Source organism: Grus americana, chromosome 2, assembly GCF_028858705.1.
Source record: "Grus americana isolate bGruAme1 chromosome 2, bGruAme1.mat, whole genome shotgun sequence".
NCBI classification, from domain to species: Eukaryota; Metazoa; Chordata; class Aves; order Gruiformes; family Gruidae; genus Grus; species Grus americana.
The window spans coordinates 17715208-17735912 of record NC_072853.1 but is presented as its reverse complement, the minus strand read 5'-3'; the positions used below and the strand labels follow the sequence as shown (position 1 = coordinate 17735912).

At 35.6% G+C, this 20705-nt stretch overlaps 1 protein-coding gene across 1 annotated transcript in view; it reads right to left on the bottom strand.

The window, feature by feature from the left end:
- The window catches only part of CSMD3 (CUB and Sushi multiple domains 3), a 721079-nt gene that overhangs the window by 618531 nt on the left and 81843 nt on the right, over positions 1-20705 (bottom strand). Inside the window, exon 2 of the mRNA XM_054816701.1 lies at positions 20025-20247. Coding sequence (XP_054672676.1) covers positions 20025-20247 — 223 coding nt within the window. The remainder of the gene's footprint in view (positions 1-20024; positions 20248-20705) is intronic.

The window sequence follows — 20705 nt, the reverse complement described above, 5'->3', positions numbered from 1 at the left end:
CTCACATCCATATTTTATGCACCAGCCTATGCCTTTCTGACCTTTGAGCAGAAGAGACCATGTCCGGACAGTAAGTTCCAAGAACGCCAAAGGCTAAAAAGTGGAGGAGCAATAGTAGCTAATCCAAGAGAGGATCAAGTATGGTTCTAAAGAATTCTGATTAACTGGATCACACAATCGCTCATGATGGCAATTAAGTCACTACTCACACTTATTAATGAATTTTGGAGGGAGAAGTAATGACTTACACTTTGCATTTCTGTCTTTTTGCAGATATGTTCTAACTATTTTTCCAGTATTAGAAAGTAAAATAGTCCAGATTAATTAAAATTGTAATAGATTCCTTTTTAATCCTTCTACTTCAAACTTTTTCCATTGACCGAGTATATATTTTCCTATAGTACTCAAATAATCAAGTATCATGCTCTTTTTGCTAGTGTTCTGCTATACTTTATTAGAAAAATAACTATTTTAATTTAAAGAAAAGCTATTAATTCTTTCATAATAATAGAAAGAATCCTATGAAACGTAAAAGTGGAGAATTAAAACAGATAAGATGAAGTTCAATTACCTTGTTGAGCTACTTCTTTTATTAATCCAAGAGTTTAGAAGGATTCAGAAAGGGATTAGACATGTAACTAATAAGGAAATTCAGAGTTTAACAGTATATCACTGAAAGAATTGCTAGAGGACGTATCCACACTGTAGCCTGTGGAGGACCCCACACAAGAGCAGGTGGATATTCCCTGAAGTAATTGCAGCCCATGGGGAGGACCCACATTGGAGCAGCCCATGGAGGACCCAGGCTGGAGCAGGGGAAAGTGTAAGGAGAAAGGAGCAGCAGAGAGGAACTGTAAGGAGAAAGGAGCAGCAGAGAGGAACTGTTACGGACCAACCACGACCTCACATTCCCCATCTCCCCTGTGCTGCTCAGGGAGGGGGAAGGTAGAGGAGATGGAGTGAAGTTGAGCCTGGGAAGAAAAGGGTGGGGATGGGGGAAAGACGTTTTAGCTTTTGTCTCTGTTTCTCACCATCCAACTACCTTTTTAATTGGCAATTAATTAAATTAATTTTGCCCAAGTTGAGTCTGTTTTTCCTGTGACAGTAATTGGTAAGTCATCTCCCAGTCTTTATCTCAGCGTAGGAGTTTTTTTCATCTTCTTTTCTCTTGCGGTCCTGTGGTTGAAGGGGAGTGATGGAGTGACTGGGTGGGCATCTGGCAGCCAGCCAAGGTCAACCCACCACAACTTCTCATGTTTTTTTCTTACACACCAGTTCAGAACAAACATTTGAAATCTCAAAAGTGTATTGGAAAGAGAAAACACTTCCATACTGAGTAACAGATAATTAGGTCTGAATCTAATTAATGTTTCAAGGTTTAGATGTGCATGTGGGCATGCACATGTACATGTTGAGAAGATTAAAGGTTTTAAACTGCAGCTGAGAGTATTGCAAGCTTGATCTGCAGTGTCCTGGTAAAATTCAACTGACATTTGGTCTTCCAATTTTCATTCCAGGGAAGCAGTTACTTAGCTAGTGAATTAGGAAGAAAGTAAGGAATGTAAAGGCTTCTTTAAAAGAATTCCAGTTCAAATATAAATAGGAGTAATTCCTACACTTTTAATATGTCTATTTAATCAGTTTAAAATAAGTAAATAGAATTTGTCTTAATAGCCTATAAAACAAATCAAATAAGATTGAGCAGAAGTGGCTGACTGGATTCAAGTTTTACTCTCACTGAAAATGTTAATAAAAATATCTTATACTTTATTCAACAATTCATTAACAAATCAACATATGATTTATGAACTAATTTATTTTTGTCAAATGGTAATTTTTCCCTGTCAAAATGCAAAACTGCTCATGCGGTCTATTATTTTAAAATAATGATCATAGGTCAAGGCTGAACATTTTTAATTGAGCAGCTGCTTTGAACTAAACAATAAATTACTCATCAGGTTCTGGCATGATCATTATATTCTTTACAAAGCATGTTTCTAAAAACTGCCGCCATCCATTATCAGTGTGAAACTTTTATTATACAACTCTCCACTTTTTTTTAGCATTAGAAATGAAACAGACTTTATAAATAATTATCTTTCCTCTAACAGTCAATTTATTTTAATACACAAAAAATATCAAGAACAACTTCAAACGGTGAGTAAGAAGAACCAGATATCTCACTACCATACAAATAGTCTTTAAAAATCTCTAGGGTGAGGATTTGCTTGCTTCTTGGATAGAAAAACTGATCAGAACAAAACATATCAAAACAATTACTTTTACAGCACTTGAAAACACTCTGGGTCCTTAAAGTAACAAGAATTAAAAAATGATGAAGTGAGTAGTACATATTTTTAGCCTCTAACAGCTAGAACACTGTGACAACATAGTTTATTCTCCTCATCATCTTAAAGCTGGGTAAAGATGTACGGTACATTTTAGCAGATCTTGGAGCTTTCCAGACACCAAAGGAGGGGAGCCTGCTCCTTCCAACTTTCCCACAGTTCTGACACTGACTTCACACTGGTTCTAGTGATTTGCACTCTTCTCTGTGAATTGGTTCGTTTAATCATCCCGATGAAGAGCTAATCCATTAAAAATAAACCCAAGGTCAATTCAGTTAGCAAAGGGAAGCATATCCACAAAAGGATATGGAGCGAATGGAAGTGAAGGGAAGGATCACACACCCAAAGTCAGCGGAATATGGGAGCTGGATCTGCTTCTGTAAGTGACAACAAGCTTTTAGATGAGCTCAACTATCTTTTGTAACTTTGCCTTAATGTGTGAAAATAGCACAATATGGCAAGGAGAGATGCCATATTTTGCTTATCACCATTGTAGGTGCCAGGAACTTCCAGAACAGATTCAACTTATACTAAATATTCTGTGGAGTCTTGGAATTCATCCATGAGCAAAATGCTTGTGACATTATCACCACACATGTTATTTCTGTTCTGGTACAGAGATAAAGTTGTAGTAGCAGGGCATGTGAAGGAGGAAAAGCTATCGGCACATATTTCAGAATCTATACATTTAATGTTAAAAACTCACTATTTTAGAATATAAAGTCATCATTGAGTAACAGCAACAAATAGAATAAATCCTACCAATTTGTCAGCTAAATTAGCTGGAAAACAGACTGCAATAGCTTAAAAAAAACCCCAAACACATGGGCTTTATTTCTTTCCTTTTCTTCCAGAAAACTTGCACTCTGAAACAAATGCAACCTACTTTTCTCACAGGCCCCTGTTCACTTTAAATGAGAATATGTAGACAGAGTATGCAGCAGGGAGCAAGAGAGGGAAGTCTGGAGGATGCTAGAGGAAGGTGTCTCTCCTCCAGCACTGGGTATTGCTATCTTTGTACAGAGAGGTCTGGAGCATATGGTGCTTCAAGGCAGAGCCTGATACCACTGCAGTGGAGAAAGAAGTATGTATAAAGATTTTATTTTTGACCATTGCAGTGAGAAATTAAGTTCTCAATTTCCCATATCCATTCTGAAATGCTCTTGGGGGGGTGGGTAGAGGAGGAGTAAAACTTTATAGTTGCATGGGAGGGGAAGGGATTCAGAACACAGGAAAAATATGGGAAAACATAAAGCAACAGAGACAACCAAATAAAATACAAAGTGGAGGAGAAGAAAGGCAGGATATAATGGAAAAGATTTTTCATTTGTAGATCTAAAATTCTGAGACAGACAGATCTGGGAAAAGAGCTGTGACACTCAAGACACTATTTATCCCACCAAACCGTAAATGAGATCTTACAATGATCTTTACAAAACCAGAAAAGTAAAGGGTTGTAAATTAATGTATCTATTGCATAAGCACAATGTATATACTACATAAGCATACAGAATGTAAGCATGTCATTTTCAGTCTCATAGTAGGTAGCTATTTAATTCCACATTGATGATTATATCTAAAATGCCATAGCAAAATTTCTAATGGGAAAGTGAAAAGCATTTTTAAGAAAATTATATTTAAATTTAAAATAGAAAATAAGGTCCCTCTTCCAAGGAACATCTTTCCAAGGGAGAAAAATCTAGTTAAATATTTGGAGTTGGGAAATGTAGATTTTCCTTTTTAATTTTTCTCCTTCATGTACAGACAATCAATACATTTGGAGTTTTTTCCCTTTCCATCCCCACAAAACAAAAAGGAGAAGACTTTCTAGGAAGAAAATAACTTTCCACAGTATAATTTTCAGATTTGTTAAAAAAAAAATACTTCAATAGTTAAGTATATTTTTTTCAAATTAATTGATTGCTCTTTTCAAACATCTCCTATGATATGAAATCAAAAGAAAAAAATAGTGATTATGAGAGGAATTTTTTGTTACCTGAAAAACAGTGAAGCATTTTAAATCCAGTATAATGTAACAGAAGGGTATCAGGTACCTTATTCTAACCACCAGTTTTAGAAATCTTCCCTTAACTGATATAACAAAGGAGAAGTCTTTCCAAAATTAACAAAGATGTAAAATTAATTTAAAAAAGAAGTCTATCATTCCCATCACCACTTTTTATACACATTTATCACACCTACACCAGAGATTCTCAGTGCCCATTGGACAGTGTATTTAATACAAAGCCCATTGTAACCAGTCGGCATCTTCCCACCAGTTTCCGTGGGCTTTGAGTCACACCTTTAGTTCCTCTGCAAACCAGCTCTGAACGTTCCTATTAAAATAAACAGGATCTACATTTGTTCAGTAATTGAAAACGAAGTTTTACTTGGTTTTCACACAAGGACCACACAAAGGACCACGGAAAAACAGCACCTATCCGTAGCAAACTAGTTAGTAAGTAAAAGTAGAGAGCTTTTCAGTTTTAGGGGTATTTTTTTTTTTCCCCTAATAGTTATAGTAAACATAGATAAGCATTCCAAAAGTCATCAGTGTAGGGACAAAATGCAGCTTACCCATGACAATGATAAATGTACAACTAGAATATTCTTCTCTTTTTTTTTTTTATATGCCTTGACAACGTAGTTTACTGCATGTCATTCTGCTATGCATGAAAGCAAACAATGTTGTACTATTGTAAAAAAAAAAAAATATAACGTGTTTCTAATATTTTTAAATATTAAAGAATAAGTATTATTGCAACAGGGACCAAATAATTATGTTTACAGTTTGAAGAACACACTGCTGTGTGAGTATCTATACTCTTCCACTGTTAGTGATTTCAAAATAAAATATTGCTTTTCCTTACAAAGTAACAGTTTTGCTAAACATTAGTAAGAAAACTCCACTATGACAAGATCTTTTTCATTACGTGCTGAGAAACCGCTATTTTATCAAACAGATAAATTTATTTTCATGCTTGGAGTACCACAATCATTTCAGAAAAGATTCTGTTACTTTTCCTGAAAACAGGTAAGAAAATGCAGCCAGTGTTTGTATCTCTATTTAAGATTGAATAATAGCTATGCATGTATAAAATGCACATCTGTAAATAGTTTTACAGTTATAACTATTTACTATAACCTATAGTTATAGGTCTGCCAGGTCTGCATCTAGCATGTACCTTTAAATAAATGGGGGTAGGTTTAAATAAAAATAAATGTATAATACAATTGTGAGTCCACTTAGCTAATCTATTTTGCAATCATCAAAGAACAGGTTAGGCTGTGTCATCTTAATTCCATATATGAGTAATTTTGACTGACCTTAAAAAAAACCAAACCAAACCAAACCAGCTCTCAGTAAACAGAATCAGATTGTGGAGTAAGCAAGACTTTAAAGGGGAATAATCACTACTGTAAACAGGATATCTGACAAAAAAGAGGACAGGTGAGTACCCACATTTCATACCAACATAGACAGTTACAGTTGTTACTTTTTACTGCTCTGACTGATAAAGAGTCAAACAAATCCCTATGCAGGAACTTTCAAACATTTTCACTGTCCCTACATTGTTTGGATATGTTTTGTAAAGATGCCAAATATAACTTTTTCAAACCACAGAGACACATAATGCAAAGTGTGAAATCAATACAAAATTATTCTCAGGACACAGTCAATTTAACAGGGTACACAGTGAATAAGAGAGTTTAGAACATTGAAGGTTGGTCCTGTTCTGTATCTTTCTTGAAATTTTACCTTTGAATTCAATACCAGGAATAACCAACCACTTCTCTAAATAACAACCTGAAAAAAGCACTTTGTTTAAATGAACACATTTTTTATCAAAAAAACCCCAGCAACACACAAAAATCACAATCAATAAATTTGTTTGTGTGCTGAGGGTTACAATTAATTTGAAAAAACAGTAACTCCTCTGGTTTTGAAATGGCTTCTTCATGGCTTAATATCAGTTAAAAAATTTCTTACAGCTGCACCACATAAATCAGTGTTTAGAACCCTGCCATATAAATCTGGATCACATTAGCATAATAATGAAACCTGGTATTACAGCATGTTCATCGATAACCTAGTGTAGTTCTAAACAACAAGAAAACAATGTCCAATAATGCTCTGAGAAAAAAAACAGATTTAATTTCCCTAGACAACCATTGAGAAGAGCTTAGTCACAGAAAGATTAAACCTACTTCACCCAAAACACAGGGACAGAGAAGCAGATTTTAAATCCTCCAATCCTCCCAATAAAACTGAACAATCGTGTCAAATGTAACTCCAAGGTTCAATGTACCCAAACCTGAAAGCCTATCAGAACCTAGCTTATTACAGGTGCAAATACTATGATACAAATAGAAATTTTTTAGTTGAGGGCTTTTTCTAGTTTTAGTTAAGGTCACTGTGAGATCTTCAAAAAAGTGATCTTCAAATGCAGTAATATTTCACAGATACAAACTACAAATAGGAAATGGTAAAGTCGAAAAAGAAAAATTATGAGAGGATGATTAATTAGTGGGCTTAGAAAGGTAGGACAGAGAAGGATAAAACAATTTTACTAAGGAATGGTTTTATATTTTAAGTATTTTTTTTCAGTTCTATATTTAAATATATTTTTCACTTCCTATAATCACTTGAAATCACAGAGGAAATAAAAATAATAAATAGAAACTATTACAGCCATGATTCATTTTCACATGGTCTGCTATAACATGTTTACAATGGCGCTGGGACTAGGCAAAGAATATTTTTGCAATTATTAATAATCAAATGGCTATGAGAGGTAATTACCTTGATTAGCATGTCACTGTGACTTTTTCGTCCATGTTATATTTATAGAGTTGGATTATTAAGTACCATACTACATACTTCCTATGAAGGCAGTAACCTAAGAAATTACTCAGTTTCAAATTAAAAAAAAAATAAATAAAATGTATGTATGTATATACTTTGACTTAATTCTAGATTTTTCCATGGAAGAAAACCTGTGTCAGTGGTTATGAATTGAAAATTGTGTCCTTTAATAGTTACTAGTGCCTTCAAACTGTACAAATCTTTTTGCAATTTATCAGCAGCTACTTTCTAAATGACAACTGAAATAGTGCAGTGTATGAACATTTGCAGTACAGAAATAGCCTAGAAGTACAGCTGTTTTCACTCAGGACTTCGCCACTTTTGTGTATGTAGGGTTCTATTTGGGAGTTTGTGTGGCTCTGTTATACCCTTTTTGGCATCTATCTCTTCTCATTGCTGTCATATCTTACTTCTTGTTTACTAAAATTTCTCAATTTTTTTAGAAATTGGTGTCATAAAAGACATATATCAAAGATATTATCTCTATATGTATGCTATCTCTTCACAACATTCCTCATTTTTATATTCCATGTTTATTTGTTAGATCATCACACTGGGTCCTCTTCATTTCACCTTTTCCATCTCCCAATATTCCATCCCAAAACATGAGCTCCCTCCTTTGTACCTAGATGCCTGTTACTCTAGAGAGGTGATCTCATTAATAACTTTAATCACCTTGTAAAAAAGTATTAGAGAAAGTTCCATCTGCAAGCTTTAGCAATAGATGTCTTTACTGGTTTCTTGCAGGCCATAGATAAGAATGAACAACATTTGTCCAACAAAAGATTCCATTGGTATAGCAGTAGAAAAGACCTGAAAGAGATGAGGATTCTCTGCCTATAAGTCTCAGTTAAAACTTAGTCTGCTTATATAGTTTTAGGATGGTGGACATACAGAAAGTTATTTTTAACTGTAAAAGAAAAGCAAATTTATTTTATCTTAGAGGAAGTTCTAATATTGTTTATAACTGGATAAAATATAAATGTCTCTCTGTGCATAGTTCATTTCATATTATAAGGAAGCAATATTTAACTACCAAAATTACCTCAGTCCAGATGTGTAGTATGTGTTTTTTACAATGCAAAAATGGAAGCACATTGGAGTCATGTAATTTGGTCAAGACCTTATAAGAAAATTGTATAAATTCATGACTGAATTTGTAAATCCTAATGAAAAAGACATTTTTACATAACTATCTATGTCACTACATTTAGGTCCTGAAGACCTGCACTGACTACAGAATAACTGACAGTGGATTTGGAGATAATTTTTTTTGATGCTATTAACATTTAGAAATAATCTCTGGGGCTTGGGAGGGTTCTTTGTTGGTTTTGGGGGGTTGCGGTTTGGGTTGGTTTGTTTGTTTGTTTTAGGAAAAATTGCTCTTCTGTGTCAGCAGATTCAGGAATTTCTTGTGCACTGTTGACAATAACTTGTACTTTGGTAAAATAAAATATAACATATTTTATATTTACATAAATAATTTGGTTTATAAATTATTAACTTCAAACTGTACAATGTAATGTAATCTATAGGAGCCACTTTTCAGTAGTAAACTACCCCATTCACAATTTAAGACAAATATTAGAGAGACAGAGAGAAAAGTTCTGCAGTTCAAGCCTTACGCCTAAACATTACTTCATTCTAGTAAGTGTATATGTAAATACACACAGACACATACATATATATATGCACAACCTCTCATATGTTTGTGTTGGTTTTCCGCAGACATACCTGTTAAAATTAAATTATCATGCTTTTCTTCAAAAACAATAGAAATAGTCTATTCATGTAGGAACTAAACATTCAGAGTTTAGTTTAGTAGTAGTACATGGTTGTTCTAGATACATTCTGATTCAATTATCAACTTTGTGAGTTATGTTTATCGATATTATCAACTGCAACAATACAAGGTGAATTTAACAACCAGTTTAAGAGTTACGTCCTGTAAGCAAGTCGAACAGTTAGACACCCCTGCAATAGAATGAGTCTTTCCCACAGACTATAACTTTCTGGGACAAGATCATTATTGTGAACTATCATTCTTCCCCCTTTTATAGCTGAAACATAGGTGGAATACTAATGGCCACAGGCAGTCTGTGCTGGCATGCTGTGGTATAATGCCATATATATGTGTTGTACACAGGTGGTCTCCACCACAAAAACCAACTTTGCTTCCTAGACTGCTTCAAATCCCCCAAAGCAATTTAGCAATGCAAAGAAAAATGAATAACTAATATTTAGCAGAGCTGATTCTCAGAGATGACCACACATATCTCCCTATAAAACTGGTATATGCACCCTTCATCTGTATAACGTTAGTTACCAGCTTTCCCCAAGAAGATAATTCTCAGAGATTGTAAAACAGATTTTTCTTGCATTACATGAGAAATCAAGTAAACAAGCTGGTCCAATATCCATCAGGTACTTCAAAGTAGGCAAACTGGCCATCCCAGTTACTTCAGAGAAAGATATCCTATGGAAGACTGATGATGGGAAATTCTCTTCCTAAGATCAGTTAGCAGAAAGTTGCCTCCACCTTCAGATATATACCTTTTTTTTTTTTTTGGTTGGTTGGTTGGTTGTTTTTGGTTTAGTTTTGGGTTTACATTCTCACCATTTAACTTTGGACTTCCTTGCTAGCTAAATAAATGTCTAACCATTTTTTCCTATCCTGCTAAAATCTTGGCTTCTTTGCGATAATGTGCGCATAACTTCAAGAGAGGAGTTGCACCTTGTCTGGACAAGCACTTTCTTTTATCAGTTTTAATTTTCTACCTTTCACTTTCAGTGGGTATCTAGAAATTTAGCATCATATCAAAATATTCACAAAACATAGCAAAATTTATGTGAGCTACTGTTCTTTCAGCTTTGTATTTATAATTACAATGCCAAGCATTTTATTGCTTTGATGCATTTTCTTCATAAGGCAAACCTTTCAGACTGAAAAAAAAGAAATCTCCATTTAAATATCTTGGATGCTCAGAACCCATTTCTCAGAACTGAATATGTCTTTACCATTACATTCTGCTACATTTTTTTTTCAGTTATCTTTGTTTCTCTTATCTACAAGCTTTGCTGTATTTATTGCTGTATGTCCCTACCCATGTTCAGTCCATTTTCCACATTCTACATATATTCTCTTTACATCTTTGCTGTATTTATTTTTTTTTGTTCATGTAGTGAAAATATTCCTGTTTAGATTCATTCAGTTCTGTAATCTGTCTCATCATTTTCCACTTTGATTGCTGGTTCCCTATGCCGCCGCCTTCTCTTTTTTTTTTTTAATTGCCATTGTTCCCTCCTCCATTTTGCATTGGTCTTTGTTCCTTTTTCCTTCTGTTTTCTTATCTCTTCCTTGGTCTTTGACTAGCACTTATACCTTTTTATTTTCTCTTTCTGAGTAAGGGGAGAGTGTCATCCCATTTGAATTTGTTCACTGGTCCCTAAATTCTCAACTGAAATTCCTTCCTTTCCTTTCTTTCCACGCAAATAGTGGAGAAAGCTAGAGAATTGTGGATCAGCTGAAAGAAAAATCAATGACTCAGTGATCAGCGGTTTGAAGGTGTTTCCAAAGTGCTGAATCCTTAATTTGATCCTAATCAGCTCACAGTTTCTGCTCTAGTTGCCAATTTGGACAGAAAGTGAACAAGGATGAGAGAAGAAAAGTCTATGTACTTAGGGCATAATAAACAGTCTGGGCAGAAAAACCTCAAAGACCTGTGGTTGCCTCTGATGATAATGGAAACTTTTTGAGGTTCAATAAATGGCCCATTGTCTCCCTACCAACAACATCAATATACAAATAGACTTACACAGGAGAGTGAAAAAAGAAGCTTTGCATGTTTTCAGTTGTCAAGGTTAGTTGGGAATGAAGACCTGAATGACTGCAAATATTCCACTCTGACATGTCTTAAAGGCTTAATAACCAAATAGTCAGAGGTACTGTCTCTGTCAGATTTAATCCAAAACCTCACAGACTTGCCATTTTTTCTTTATTAGTACTGAGTCTGCTAACTTGAGCAACTGTTATGATAGTAGATGAAAGGTACAAAACTAACTTGGACAATAACTCTAATAATAGGGTTTGAAATGGCAATAATATAACCCAAACGACAACAATACTCGGAAAGGGTCTTTATACGGTCTAAGTAAACAAGGCATTGTTCAGATGAGAAAGAACTTACAAAGAACAAAAGGATACGCATGCGTGAAGTAAAATGGAGCTACATACAACAAAGCTGGGAATCAGAAAGGAGAATTAACACACCATCATGGCATTTTGCCCAGACAAGACATTGGCAGTAGCTCTGGGCACCCTGTACTACATCTTGTAGTACTGTAGAACATCTAAAGACAAAGAAAATGAGAAGGGAAAGAACAAGTAAAACAACTCTTAAAGTCAGAAAACTCTGTAAGTGGAAACCGTGACATAGGAGAAGTGGAGGAAGAAGGAGGCAAAAGCAAGGAAAAAATGTGGGGCTTTTTTTTGACTTCTGCTTTTGATGAGAGTTAATATGAGAAAGATTGAAACACTTGTTAACAGATTATAGCATAATAGATTCCCCCAAAAAAGTAGGGTAATGAGTTTGACTGGGAGATAGTAAAGAATGTAACATAGATATAAACCTTCACAAAGAATTAGGGTTAAAGTTCTAAGGACCAGAAGAAGGAAGGAGTCTGAATCAGAAGAAATAAATTACTGTAGCTACCAGGGTGGCATCGAATGACATGTAACAAGCTGGAGGTTGCACTAATGTTAGCAGCATAGCCTAACTGCTGCCTGTTGGACCCAGACTTCCATCTGTTAAAAGGAGAAACACATATTCAGCATAGTTAGAATAAGAAATGGAAAAACAAGCAGAGCTTTTAAATGAGGGCACTGGAAGTTTCTGCTATTGCCAACATTCATTCTTTTGCTAGCCTTCCTTCTTCGTAAAATTTCTGTAAGATAATCTTGAAAATTTAGCACATGTAAGACGTAAATTGTAATTCCTCCATTTATAAAATAGAAAGTTTTGTAGTCTTCCAGAAATATATTTTTCCCTTTTAAAAATTGAGAATTATTAGTATTTTACTTAGTGCTATTTATTTTTTAAGTAAGAACATAAAATTACTAATTTATACTTGACTTTACTGGGGGGGGGAATGGGTGGGTGGTTGTTGTTGGTGGTGGTGGTTGGTTTTCTTTGATTTAATTTATTCCATGCCTTGAAGGTTTTTCAGTAAAGTTTTAGATGTAGAAAAAAGATGGATGATGCTAGCATTTCAACACTGTGAAATCGAAATCATGTAAATTATTCAGAGAAAGTATACCTTAAATTTGTGACTGGTTTTGAGCTAAAACACAATGTTTGATTATGTTGTCAGTAATACCTGGCACATTCATGATGGAGAGACAGGCATTTGACAGTGCTATCAGGCCAGGAGCAGACACTGACGGCGTGACAGCAGGGTGCTCAACTCGTCCATGTGGGTGTTCCCTTACCAGCTGGGGAAAGCACTCATCCTGCTCCTGCTGCGGTCCTCGAGACCACTGAAGCAGGTCCAACTCTTATGGCATGGTCAGAGCAGTCAGTTTGGCTTCTTGTCCTGGCATGTCCAATAGTTTTCCATGCCCTTTTCAGATAGCATAACGTCAGCCCAGAGCCAAGTAAGCAGCCAACTCACCTGCCTGCAATCCTAACAATATTTCATATGAATTAATATTAAGGATTCATTGTAATTTTACATATTTCTACTGCAAATTTTTTTCTGCACTTAATTATTTGGACCAAATAAATTAATTTTAATTAACTTAAATTCTAAGTGGATCAATATCTGTTATTCCATATGCTATAGAATAATAATAATAATAAAGTATTTTGGGTTTATTTTAGTTTTAAGCTTATTCCTCTATTATTTGATAGTGCTATTTTTTTGGAAAAGTTTGCAATACCATTATCAAAGTACGAGCCTGTTTGTTTAGTACCAAGTTTAAACCTTTGGAAGTACAAGGGTGAAGAGAGCATACCCAACTATATTTAACACTAGGAGCATCCTGAAATTTCATAGATCTACTTCGTAATCTTCTGAATTTTATTTTTTTTTTCTTCAAGTGGTTGGGGAGTAAATATTAAAAATGTTGGCCTATTCAGGGAGTCAGATGTTTCAGGAGAAAGCAATTCATCCATAGAGAAAAGGCAGTGGATGCCTCCAGTAATTTCAATGAATTTCCCCTATGCAGCTCAGAAGCACTGATCAGGTAACCTGTGCATTGATTCTTGTTTGCCTCAGCAAGGAACATAGATGAAAGGATGATTCATCTTGCTTAAAAACAAGAGATTAGAAAAGATGAGTGTTAGCTCACCTTTTAAACACTGAGAATGTTAAAGCTTCCTTCCATTCAAATTTCATGAGAGGAAATTGACCATGAGTAGGTAGAGAAAAGTTTTTAATTCATCCAATTAAATCTTTGGACACAGTGACCATATCAACATTTAAGTATATCTCCGCAGATACATGCTGGTCGTGCAGACTCTCAAACACAAGAGAAATATATATTTATTAAGTGTAGAAAAATTCCAGTTTGTACCAGTTTGTCACACCTCCACTTCTCATGATTTTTAGATAAACATATTCATACTTCTTTTCAGTTATGCAAACAAATGAATAGCTGTCACAAAATGATTATACCTTTTTGCTAACAGTGGAGCTTTCCAAACTCCCATACCATATCTGTCCTTTTGAAGACCACACACAGTGAAATTTTCTGATGGTTTTTACCAGAACATTCTGGTACACTTGTCATTTTCCAAATAATTTTATTTTTAACTTTAGAAAGTATATAATTTTGGCTACTACAAAATTGCTTTCTGAACATAGACTTATGAAAGATTCTTTTAGTCAGCACAATGAGACAGAAATATACTGGATTGAATTATTCAATTTATCCCAGTACAATTGCAGCAGGTATGCATTTTTTTCTCTGTTTAAAATAGATCTGAATTCGTTTCATTGATTTCAATGCAATGTTAATTTTGTGATGAATATTTAAATGTCAAATCAATTAACTGGTTAGGTACTGGTAATTTTGGAAAGTACATTCTCTTGGAACTGTGACAGAGCTTGGGTATAAAATCACAAGTTATTATTCAATTATTTAAAGCTGCTTCTAATATCACACTGCAAATTGGGGTAACTAATTAGAGCAAAATATTATATTTTAGAAAAATATTGAGTATGACATCTCTTTTAAAAGTAATGTTCAATTCTAAACACCTTACTCCTTAAAATAAATAAATAAATAAATAAATAAATAAATAAATAAATAAATAGACAAATATACTGTTTGGTCTTTACTGATAGCATATTATGACTTACGATCAGAAATTTCATTTAAAAAAAAAAAGGAAGAAAAAACTTGCAAGGAAAACAAAACTTGCAGCCTCAGAATTGAGGTTGCCATTCTCTCGTCCATATATGTACCATATTACTGCCACTGCCACATCACTGCAAAGTTTAAAATTAATTGTGGTTTCCATATGACTGTTCAAGGAGTGACATGAAGAGTACCCAATGAACAATTCATATAGTTAGTCCCATGCTTTGTTTTGTGTGATATCTAAATCTTGCATTAAAGGCAATTATTAAATAATTTTCTCCCAGATTTTTTCTATGTGGTGTCAGGAACCTGAAGAAACAGTAGATCTTCCTGGCCCTGAGCAGCCTCAGCTGGAACTCCCACCCACCGCTGCCCATGGGTCCTGGGACTCCATTTCAGCCCACCCTGTGGCACCCAGACCCTGCTACAGCTCTGTCCCTGGCCCTGCCTCCTGTACGAGCCCCTCACCCCTACGCTGTGGGGAGCTTACCTGGCCCCGTTTCTTTTTGCTCACAGCTGGACTCCCTGGAGGGACCCTGGACCTGTTTCATTGCTTGCCGTGCAGGGCACCGTTGATGGACCCTGTTACCAGTCCCCGGCTCTGCCCTCCGTGTTCGGTCCCTGCAGGACTGTGCCAGTGGGTGAGAGCACAGCCCGAGCGGGGTCACCCTCGGCTCGTGGCCCTCGTGGAGCAGTCCTGCTCCTGCCACTCCCTAATATATGGCAGTAGCTACTACAGTGAATTTTTTATAATTATACTAAAAAATATTTTCATAACCTGAAAGAGGTATCATCAGATGATTCCAATTGGCTTTTGCAAAGCAGTTGATTTACGTGATGTTTTACCAGTTCAAGTCATACCCTATGTTAACTTCTTTTAAAAGTGGGATTTCTTATCACTAGTGCAAACAAAACTCTTGTTTCTCAAGATGGGCACCCAGAAAATTGAAAAAACTGTTATCAATATGCATCTTCAAAAAGCTTGGCTGAAATGATTCATCTAGCAATGCACAAAAATTATGTGAAAGGCAGAAAAATTGGAACAGTTCTGTTTTGCAATGCAACACTTTCACTCAGAATAGCAGTCAGAAGTATTAGCTACTTTCCAAAATAAGGTGTATACAAAGTTGTGATTTAAAAGTAATCATATAAAACCAAACCCTGATTAATTATTTTTTTTAATTTTTTTTTTTTTTACACGGGAGTTAGATGTATAAATGTGAAATAAAGGGCACACAAAAGTCATAAAGATACACAGAGAGGGCAACAAGAAAACCCTAAAAATAGACAGTGTCTATGACATGACCCAGAAAGACTCCCAAGTATGAAATTTTGCTGAAAGCTTCGTTCAAATACAGTAATTAATGCTATCTTTCTGCAAACAGATTTTTTTTGTAGATGATTACAAATATTATTTATGGAAAGATTTATTTATTTATTTTCTATATTTTCTCCATTTATAGTTTGAGGCAAAGATCTAACGTATTAAATATGCTAAATCAAGCACATACAGTAACACAAAGATGAAAGTGTAATATTGATTGTACACTTTCTGTAATGGCCGTATCTGACATACTTGTCTTCTATTCATTATTGTTTAGCTGCCATTCAAGGGCCTTCTAAACCATTTAAGGCTGTTAGGCATTACTCAAGACAGTCGACTGCAAATCAACAAGATTCAATTCTGAGGAGAACAATTAAACAAAAAAGTATAAAACTGGATGAGGATGGAGTCAGAGGTCATGAGCTTCACAAAAGGTCCAACTGCAAAATCTTTTTCAGTCATATAGAAACTTCTTTCAATCAAAATGTTGAAGTAGAAAAAGAAATAGTAGCCTTGTGTGTCTCATGGAATCACAGAATGGTTTGGGTTGGAAGGGACCTTAAAGCCCATCTAGTTCCAACCCCCTGCTGCTGGCAGGGACCCCCTCCACTAGACCACGTTGCCCAAAGCCTCATCCAACCTGGCCTTGAACACTTCCAGGGATGGGACATCCACAACTTCTCTGGGCAACCTGTGCCAGTGTCTCACCACCAATTGTCTGAGATGATTTTTTTTTAGCTGTCCAGTTATATATTTTACAAATCTACCTATATAGTCCCCCGAAAACATTTTTGTCTGTTATAAAATTAAGGGGAGGGTGACTAGTGTAATCTGATTACACTTTCATTAATATCACTAAGTAAAACTGTAAAATCCACTGTCACGCTAGAGAGAGTCTTCACAAGCAACTGTAGCCCAGTAAAACTTTACTTAAGTAAAAAACTTTTGCAAAAAGAGAACTCTAGGAAATATCACCTTACTACTTGCTACAGCAATTTGAGAAAATAAACGTCTCCATGAAAGATTTAGTAAAGCTTGCATAATTTCACAATCACACTTTCTTAATTTAAAACCCAACTCTCCACTCACACAAATGTGTACTATTTTTCTACTGCACCCACACACTGGCAAGATCTTGTAAGTCTTGCAAAAGCAGTCTATTTCAAGACCTATATGGAGGCTTAATCGTCTTTTCCTTTTTAAGTGCTGACTTATTCTATTCTCTTCTACAGAACTCCTTATCCTTTTACTCACCAGAATATAGTGGTATCCTAAATACACAATACCAAAAGTTTTGAGCATGCCAAGCTTCCTTAACTTTCTTCTCAAGATATCAACATTTAAAAAAACCCCAACACTATCCCAGAGCTCCACTTTGAAGGTTTAGTTTAGTATAAAAAGAATCCTGCACACATATATGTAGATAGGTATCTATATATCTATGCATACAGACATATACATAGATACATACACGTGCACTCAAATATATATAAACTTTCTCTGTAGCTCAAACAAGACATACAAAGAAAAAATTTCTACCTTTGCAAGATATTATTTTCCTCTTCCTTCCATCCTCCTAGGTTCCTTCACCTGTTTTCTCTGATGCTCATTAAAACTGTAACCCCGTAAGGACCATAAGTTCCTAATAGTAACAATTGATTTATTCTTTTGCACTTGTGCAGAACGTTGTTCACATACTCTTTGAGATTACAGTTTAGAGTGGATTCACCAAAAGAAGTCTTCACTGACAGTGAGGGCCTTTTTGGGCTCCTACATGTGATCAAATCCCCATGTATATTTTATCTTTTGAGGAGTGGGCAGAAATGAGGAAAACTACATGGTCTTGATTTTTCCTTGTGAAAGACAACCTTCAAATCTGTTAGCCATGGGTTCCCTCTTTCCTGCATCTGGTAGCAGAATTGCATACAAACACTTATGAAATAGGAAATATAAATGGAAACACAGAAGTACAAAGAAAAAACAATTTCATTAGAGAGACATTTCTCCATATCTACTGACTGTTATCCATTTGACAAACAGAATTCACATCCTGTACAGATTTGAGATGAAGAATTTTACTGTTCTAATTTCCTTCTAGTACCACGTTACATTTTCTTTGTAGTGGATAGATGCTGGACTGTTATGCAACAGTTTAAAAAAAATAAATATCATTACCAGTGAATCAACATTTGCCATGTAATATTATGAAAACACATCCCTTTATTGGAGCAGCACTAGGCAAAGTAAAATGAAACTGGATGTTCCCTGACAGGAATACACATTACATTCTTCATCACAGTATCATAAAACCATAGAATCATAGAATGGTTTGGGTTGGAAGGGACTTTTAAAGATCATTTAGTTCCAACCCTCCTGTCGTGGGCACGGACATCTTTCGCTAGATCGGCTTGCCCAAAGCCCTATCCCACTTGACCTTGAACACTTGCAGATATGGATCATCCATAGCTTCTCTGGACAATATGTTGCAGTATCTCACCACCCTCATAGTGAAGAATTTCTTCCTAATATGTAATCTAAATATACCCTCTTTCAGTTTAAAACTGTTGCCCCTTGTCTTGTCACTACAGGCCCTGGTAAAAATTCCCTCTCCATCTTTCCTATAAGTCCCCTTTAAGTACTGAAAGGCCACAATAAGGTCTCCCTTCTCAGCTGAACAACCACAGCTCTCTTTCTTCGTAGGAGAGGTGTTCCATCCATCTGATCATTTTTGTGTCCCTCCTCTGGACCTGCTCTAACATGTCTTTCTTCTGCTGGGAGCCACAGAGCTGGGTGCAGTACTCCAGGTGGGGTCCCATGAGAACAGAGCAGAGGGGGAGAATCACCTCATTGGAACTGCTGGCCATGCTTCTTATGATGCAGCCCAGGATGCTGTTGGCTTTCTGGCCTGCAAGCACGCATTGCCGGCTCACATCCAATTTTTCATCCACCAGTATCCCCAAGTCCTTCTTCACAAGACTGCTCTCAATCCATTGCCCACCCACTTTCTATCGAAACTGAGGATTGCCCTGTCTCAGGTGCAGGATGTTGCACTTGAGCTCATTTAACTTCATGAGGTTCTCATGGGCCCACTCCTCAACCCTGTCAATGTCCTTCTGGATGGCATCCCTTCCCTCAAGCGAATCAATCAACTGCATAACTCAACTTGGTGTCATCTGCAAACTTGTTGAGTATCACAGAATCACAAATACTGAGGGTGCACTCAATCCCACTGTGCATTTCATTAACAAAGATATTGCATAGCATTGGTCCCTGACACAGACCCCTGAGGGACACCATTTGTTACTGATTTCCATTTGGACATTAAGCCGTTGTCTGCAACTCTTTGGACGTGGCCATCCAGCCAATTCCTTATCCATCGAATAGTCCACCCATCAAATCCATATCTCTCCTATTTAGCAACAAAGATTTTGTGTGGGACCATGTAAAAGGCCTTACAGAAATCTAAGTAGATGACAACTTGACTTACAGAAGTCAAGATAGATGATAATAAAGGTAACTAGCAAAGGTATGGATAATATATCTGTTGCTACTGCAGAATTGTTAGGTATCCCTCAAGCTGCAGCCTTCCAGAACTGGACATCTGGGCCATGATTCTGAAGGAGACATTGATACAAAACGTTCTGTGACCCATCACACTCTTGATTTTTCAGTCTTGTAATCCCCTTGTGTTAGAAGATGCTCATACACAATTGCAAAAAAAAATACCTATTCTTTCTATCTTAAATACATTATCTTTTTCTGATCTCTCTTGAAAGCCTCCTGTTTGAAAGATTACAAAAGTTCCACTACTACTAGATCATGCAAACTGAGACCTCCATAATCTCATATTCACTTTACATCATTTATCCATGCTCATATGCCTCTTAATTAATTGCATTTTCTTGAGATAAATTTTATGAGGGCTAGATTAATTTTAGCACTTACTTTAACTAGAATTAAAACAAATCATATGGATTTTAAGACATTTATGATTAATAAAAAGTGCATCTTAAAGTCTAAATAGAAAAGAATACATAATTTTAAAATATTAGCTTTAACTATTTTCTCAGATATTTTTAAGATATAAATACAAGTTACATTTTAATAATGTTTATTCTTTACCTTGTCCTAAAGTTTGCAGGATGAGGATGCCCATCATATAATGACAAATAATCATATTCTTCTTCTAGAGCAAAAGACTGAAAGACGATCTGTATTCTGTTTCTTTCTTCTGCTATTATAACCCATGTACAGTTTGCACCATTTGGATATCCGTATGGGAAGCCAGGGCTTTCTATAGTGCCATTAAGTCCTTTTAAAGTTCCACCACAGGTATAAATAAATCCTAAAAAAACCCAAGGAAACAAAAGTTAGTAATCCATTTTTATATCAACCTTCAATAAAATATGTAATTCAATTTCATGATTTCTAAAAAAAGTATCAAAATGCTTGTCAGCAAGTACTGCATTTAGAAAGGTAGAGCCCATGTTTTAATACAAATCCTGGCCTCTTAATGCAAAACAACCCCACCCACCTAACAAATGTGTTTTCCATACTGTTTATATAAAGACATATGGTAGCATCTTTGCAAATAAATATATACAAACAACATCTATGACTAAATTTGCTTCCCTATGAGGCAAAGTATTTGCATCAATTCCCTTTTTTGTAAAAAGGAGAAGCAACCAGAGCAATGTAAATAGGTCCTCGTCTTTTGGTGTAAGTCTGATACAGATTAGATCTATTAAACTTCTGCTGCTCTGCCCCAGATTTTGGGATTGGAAGAGGCTGAAAGGCTATTTT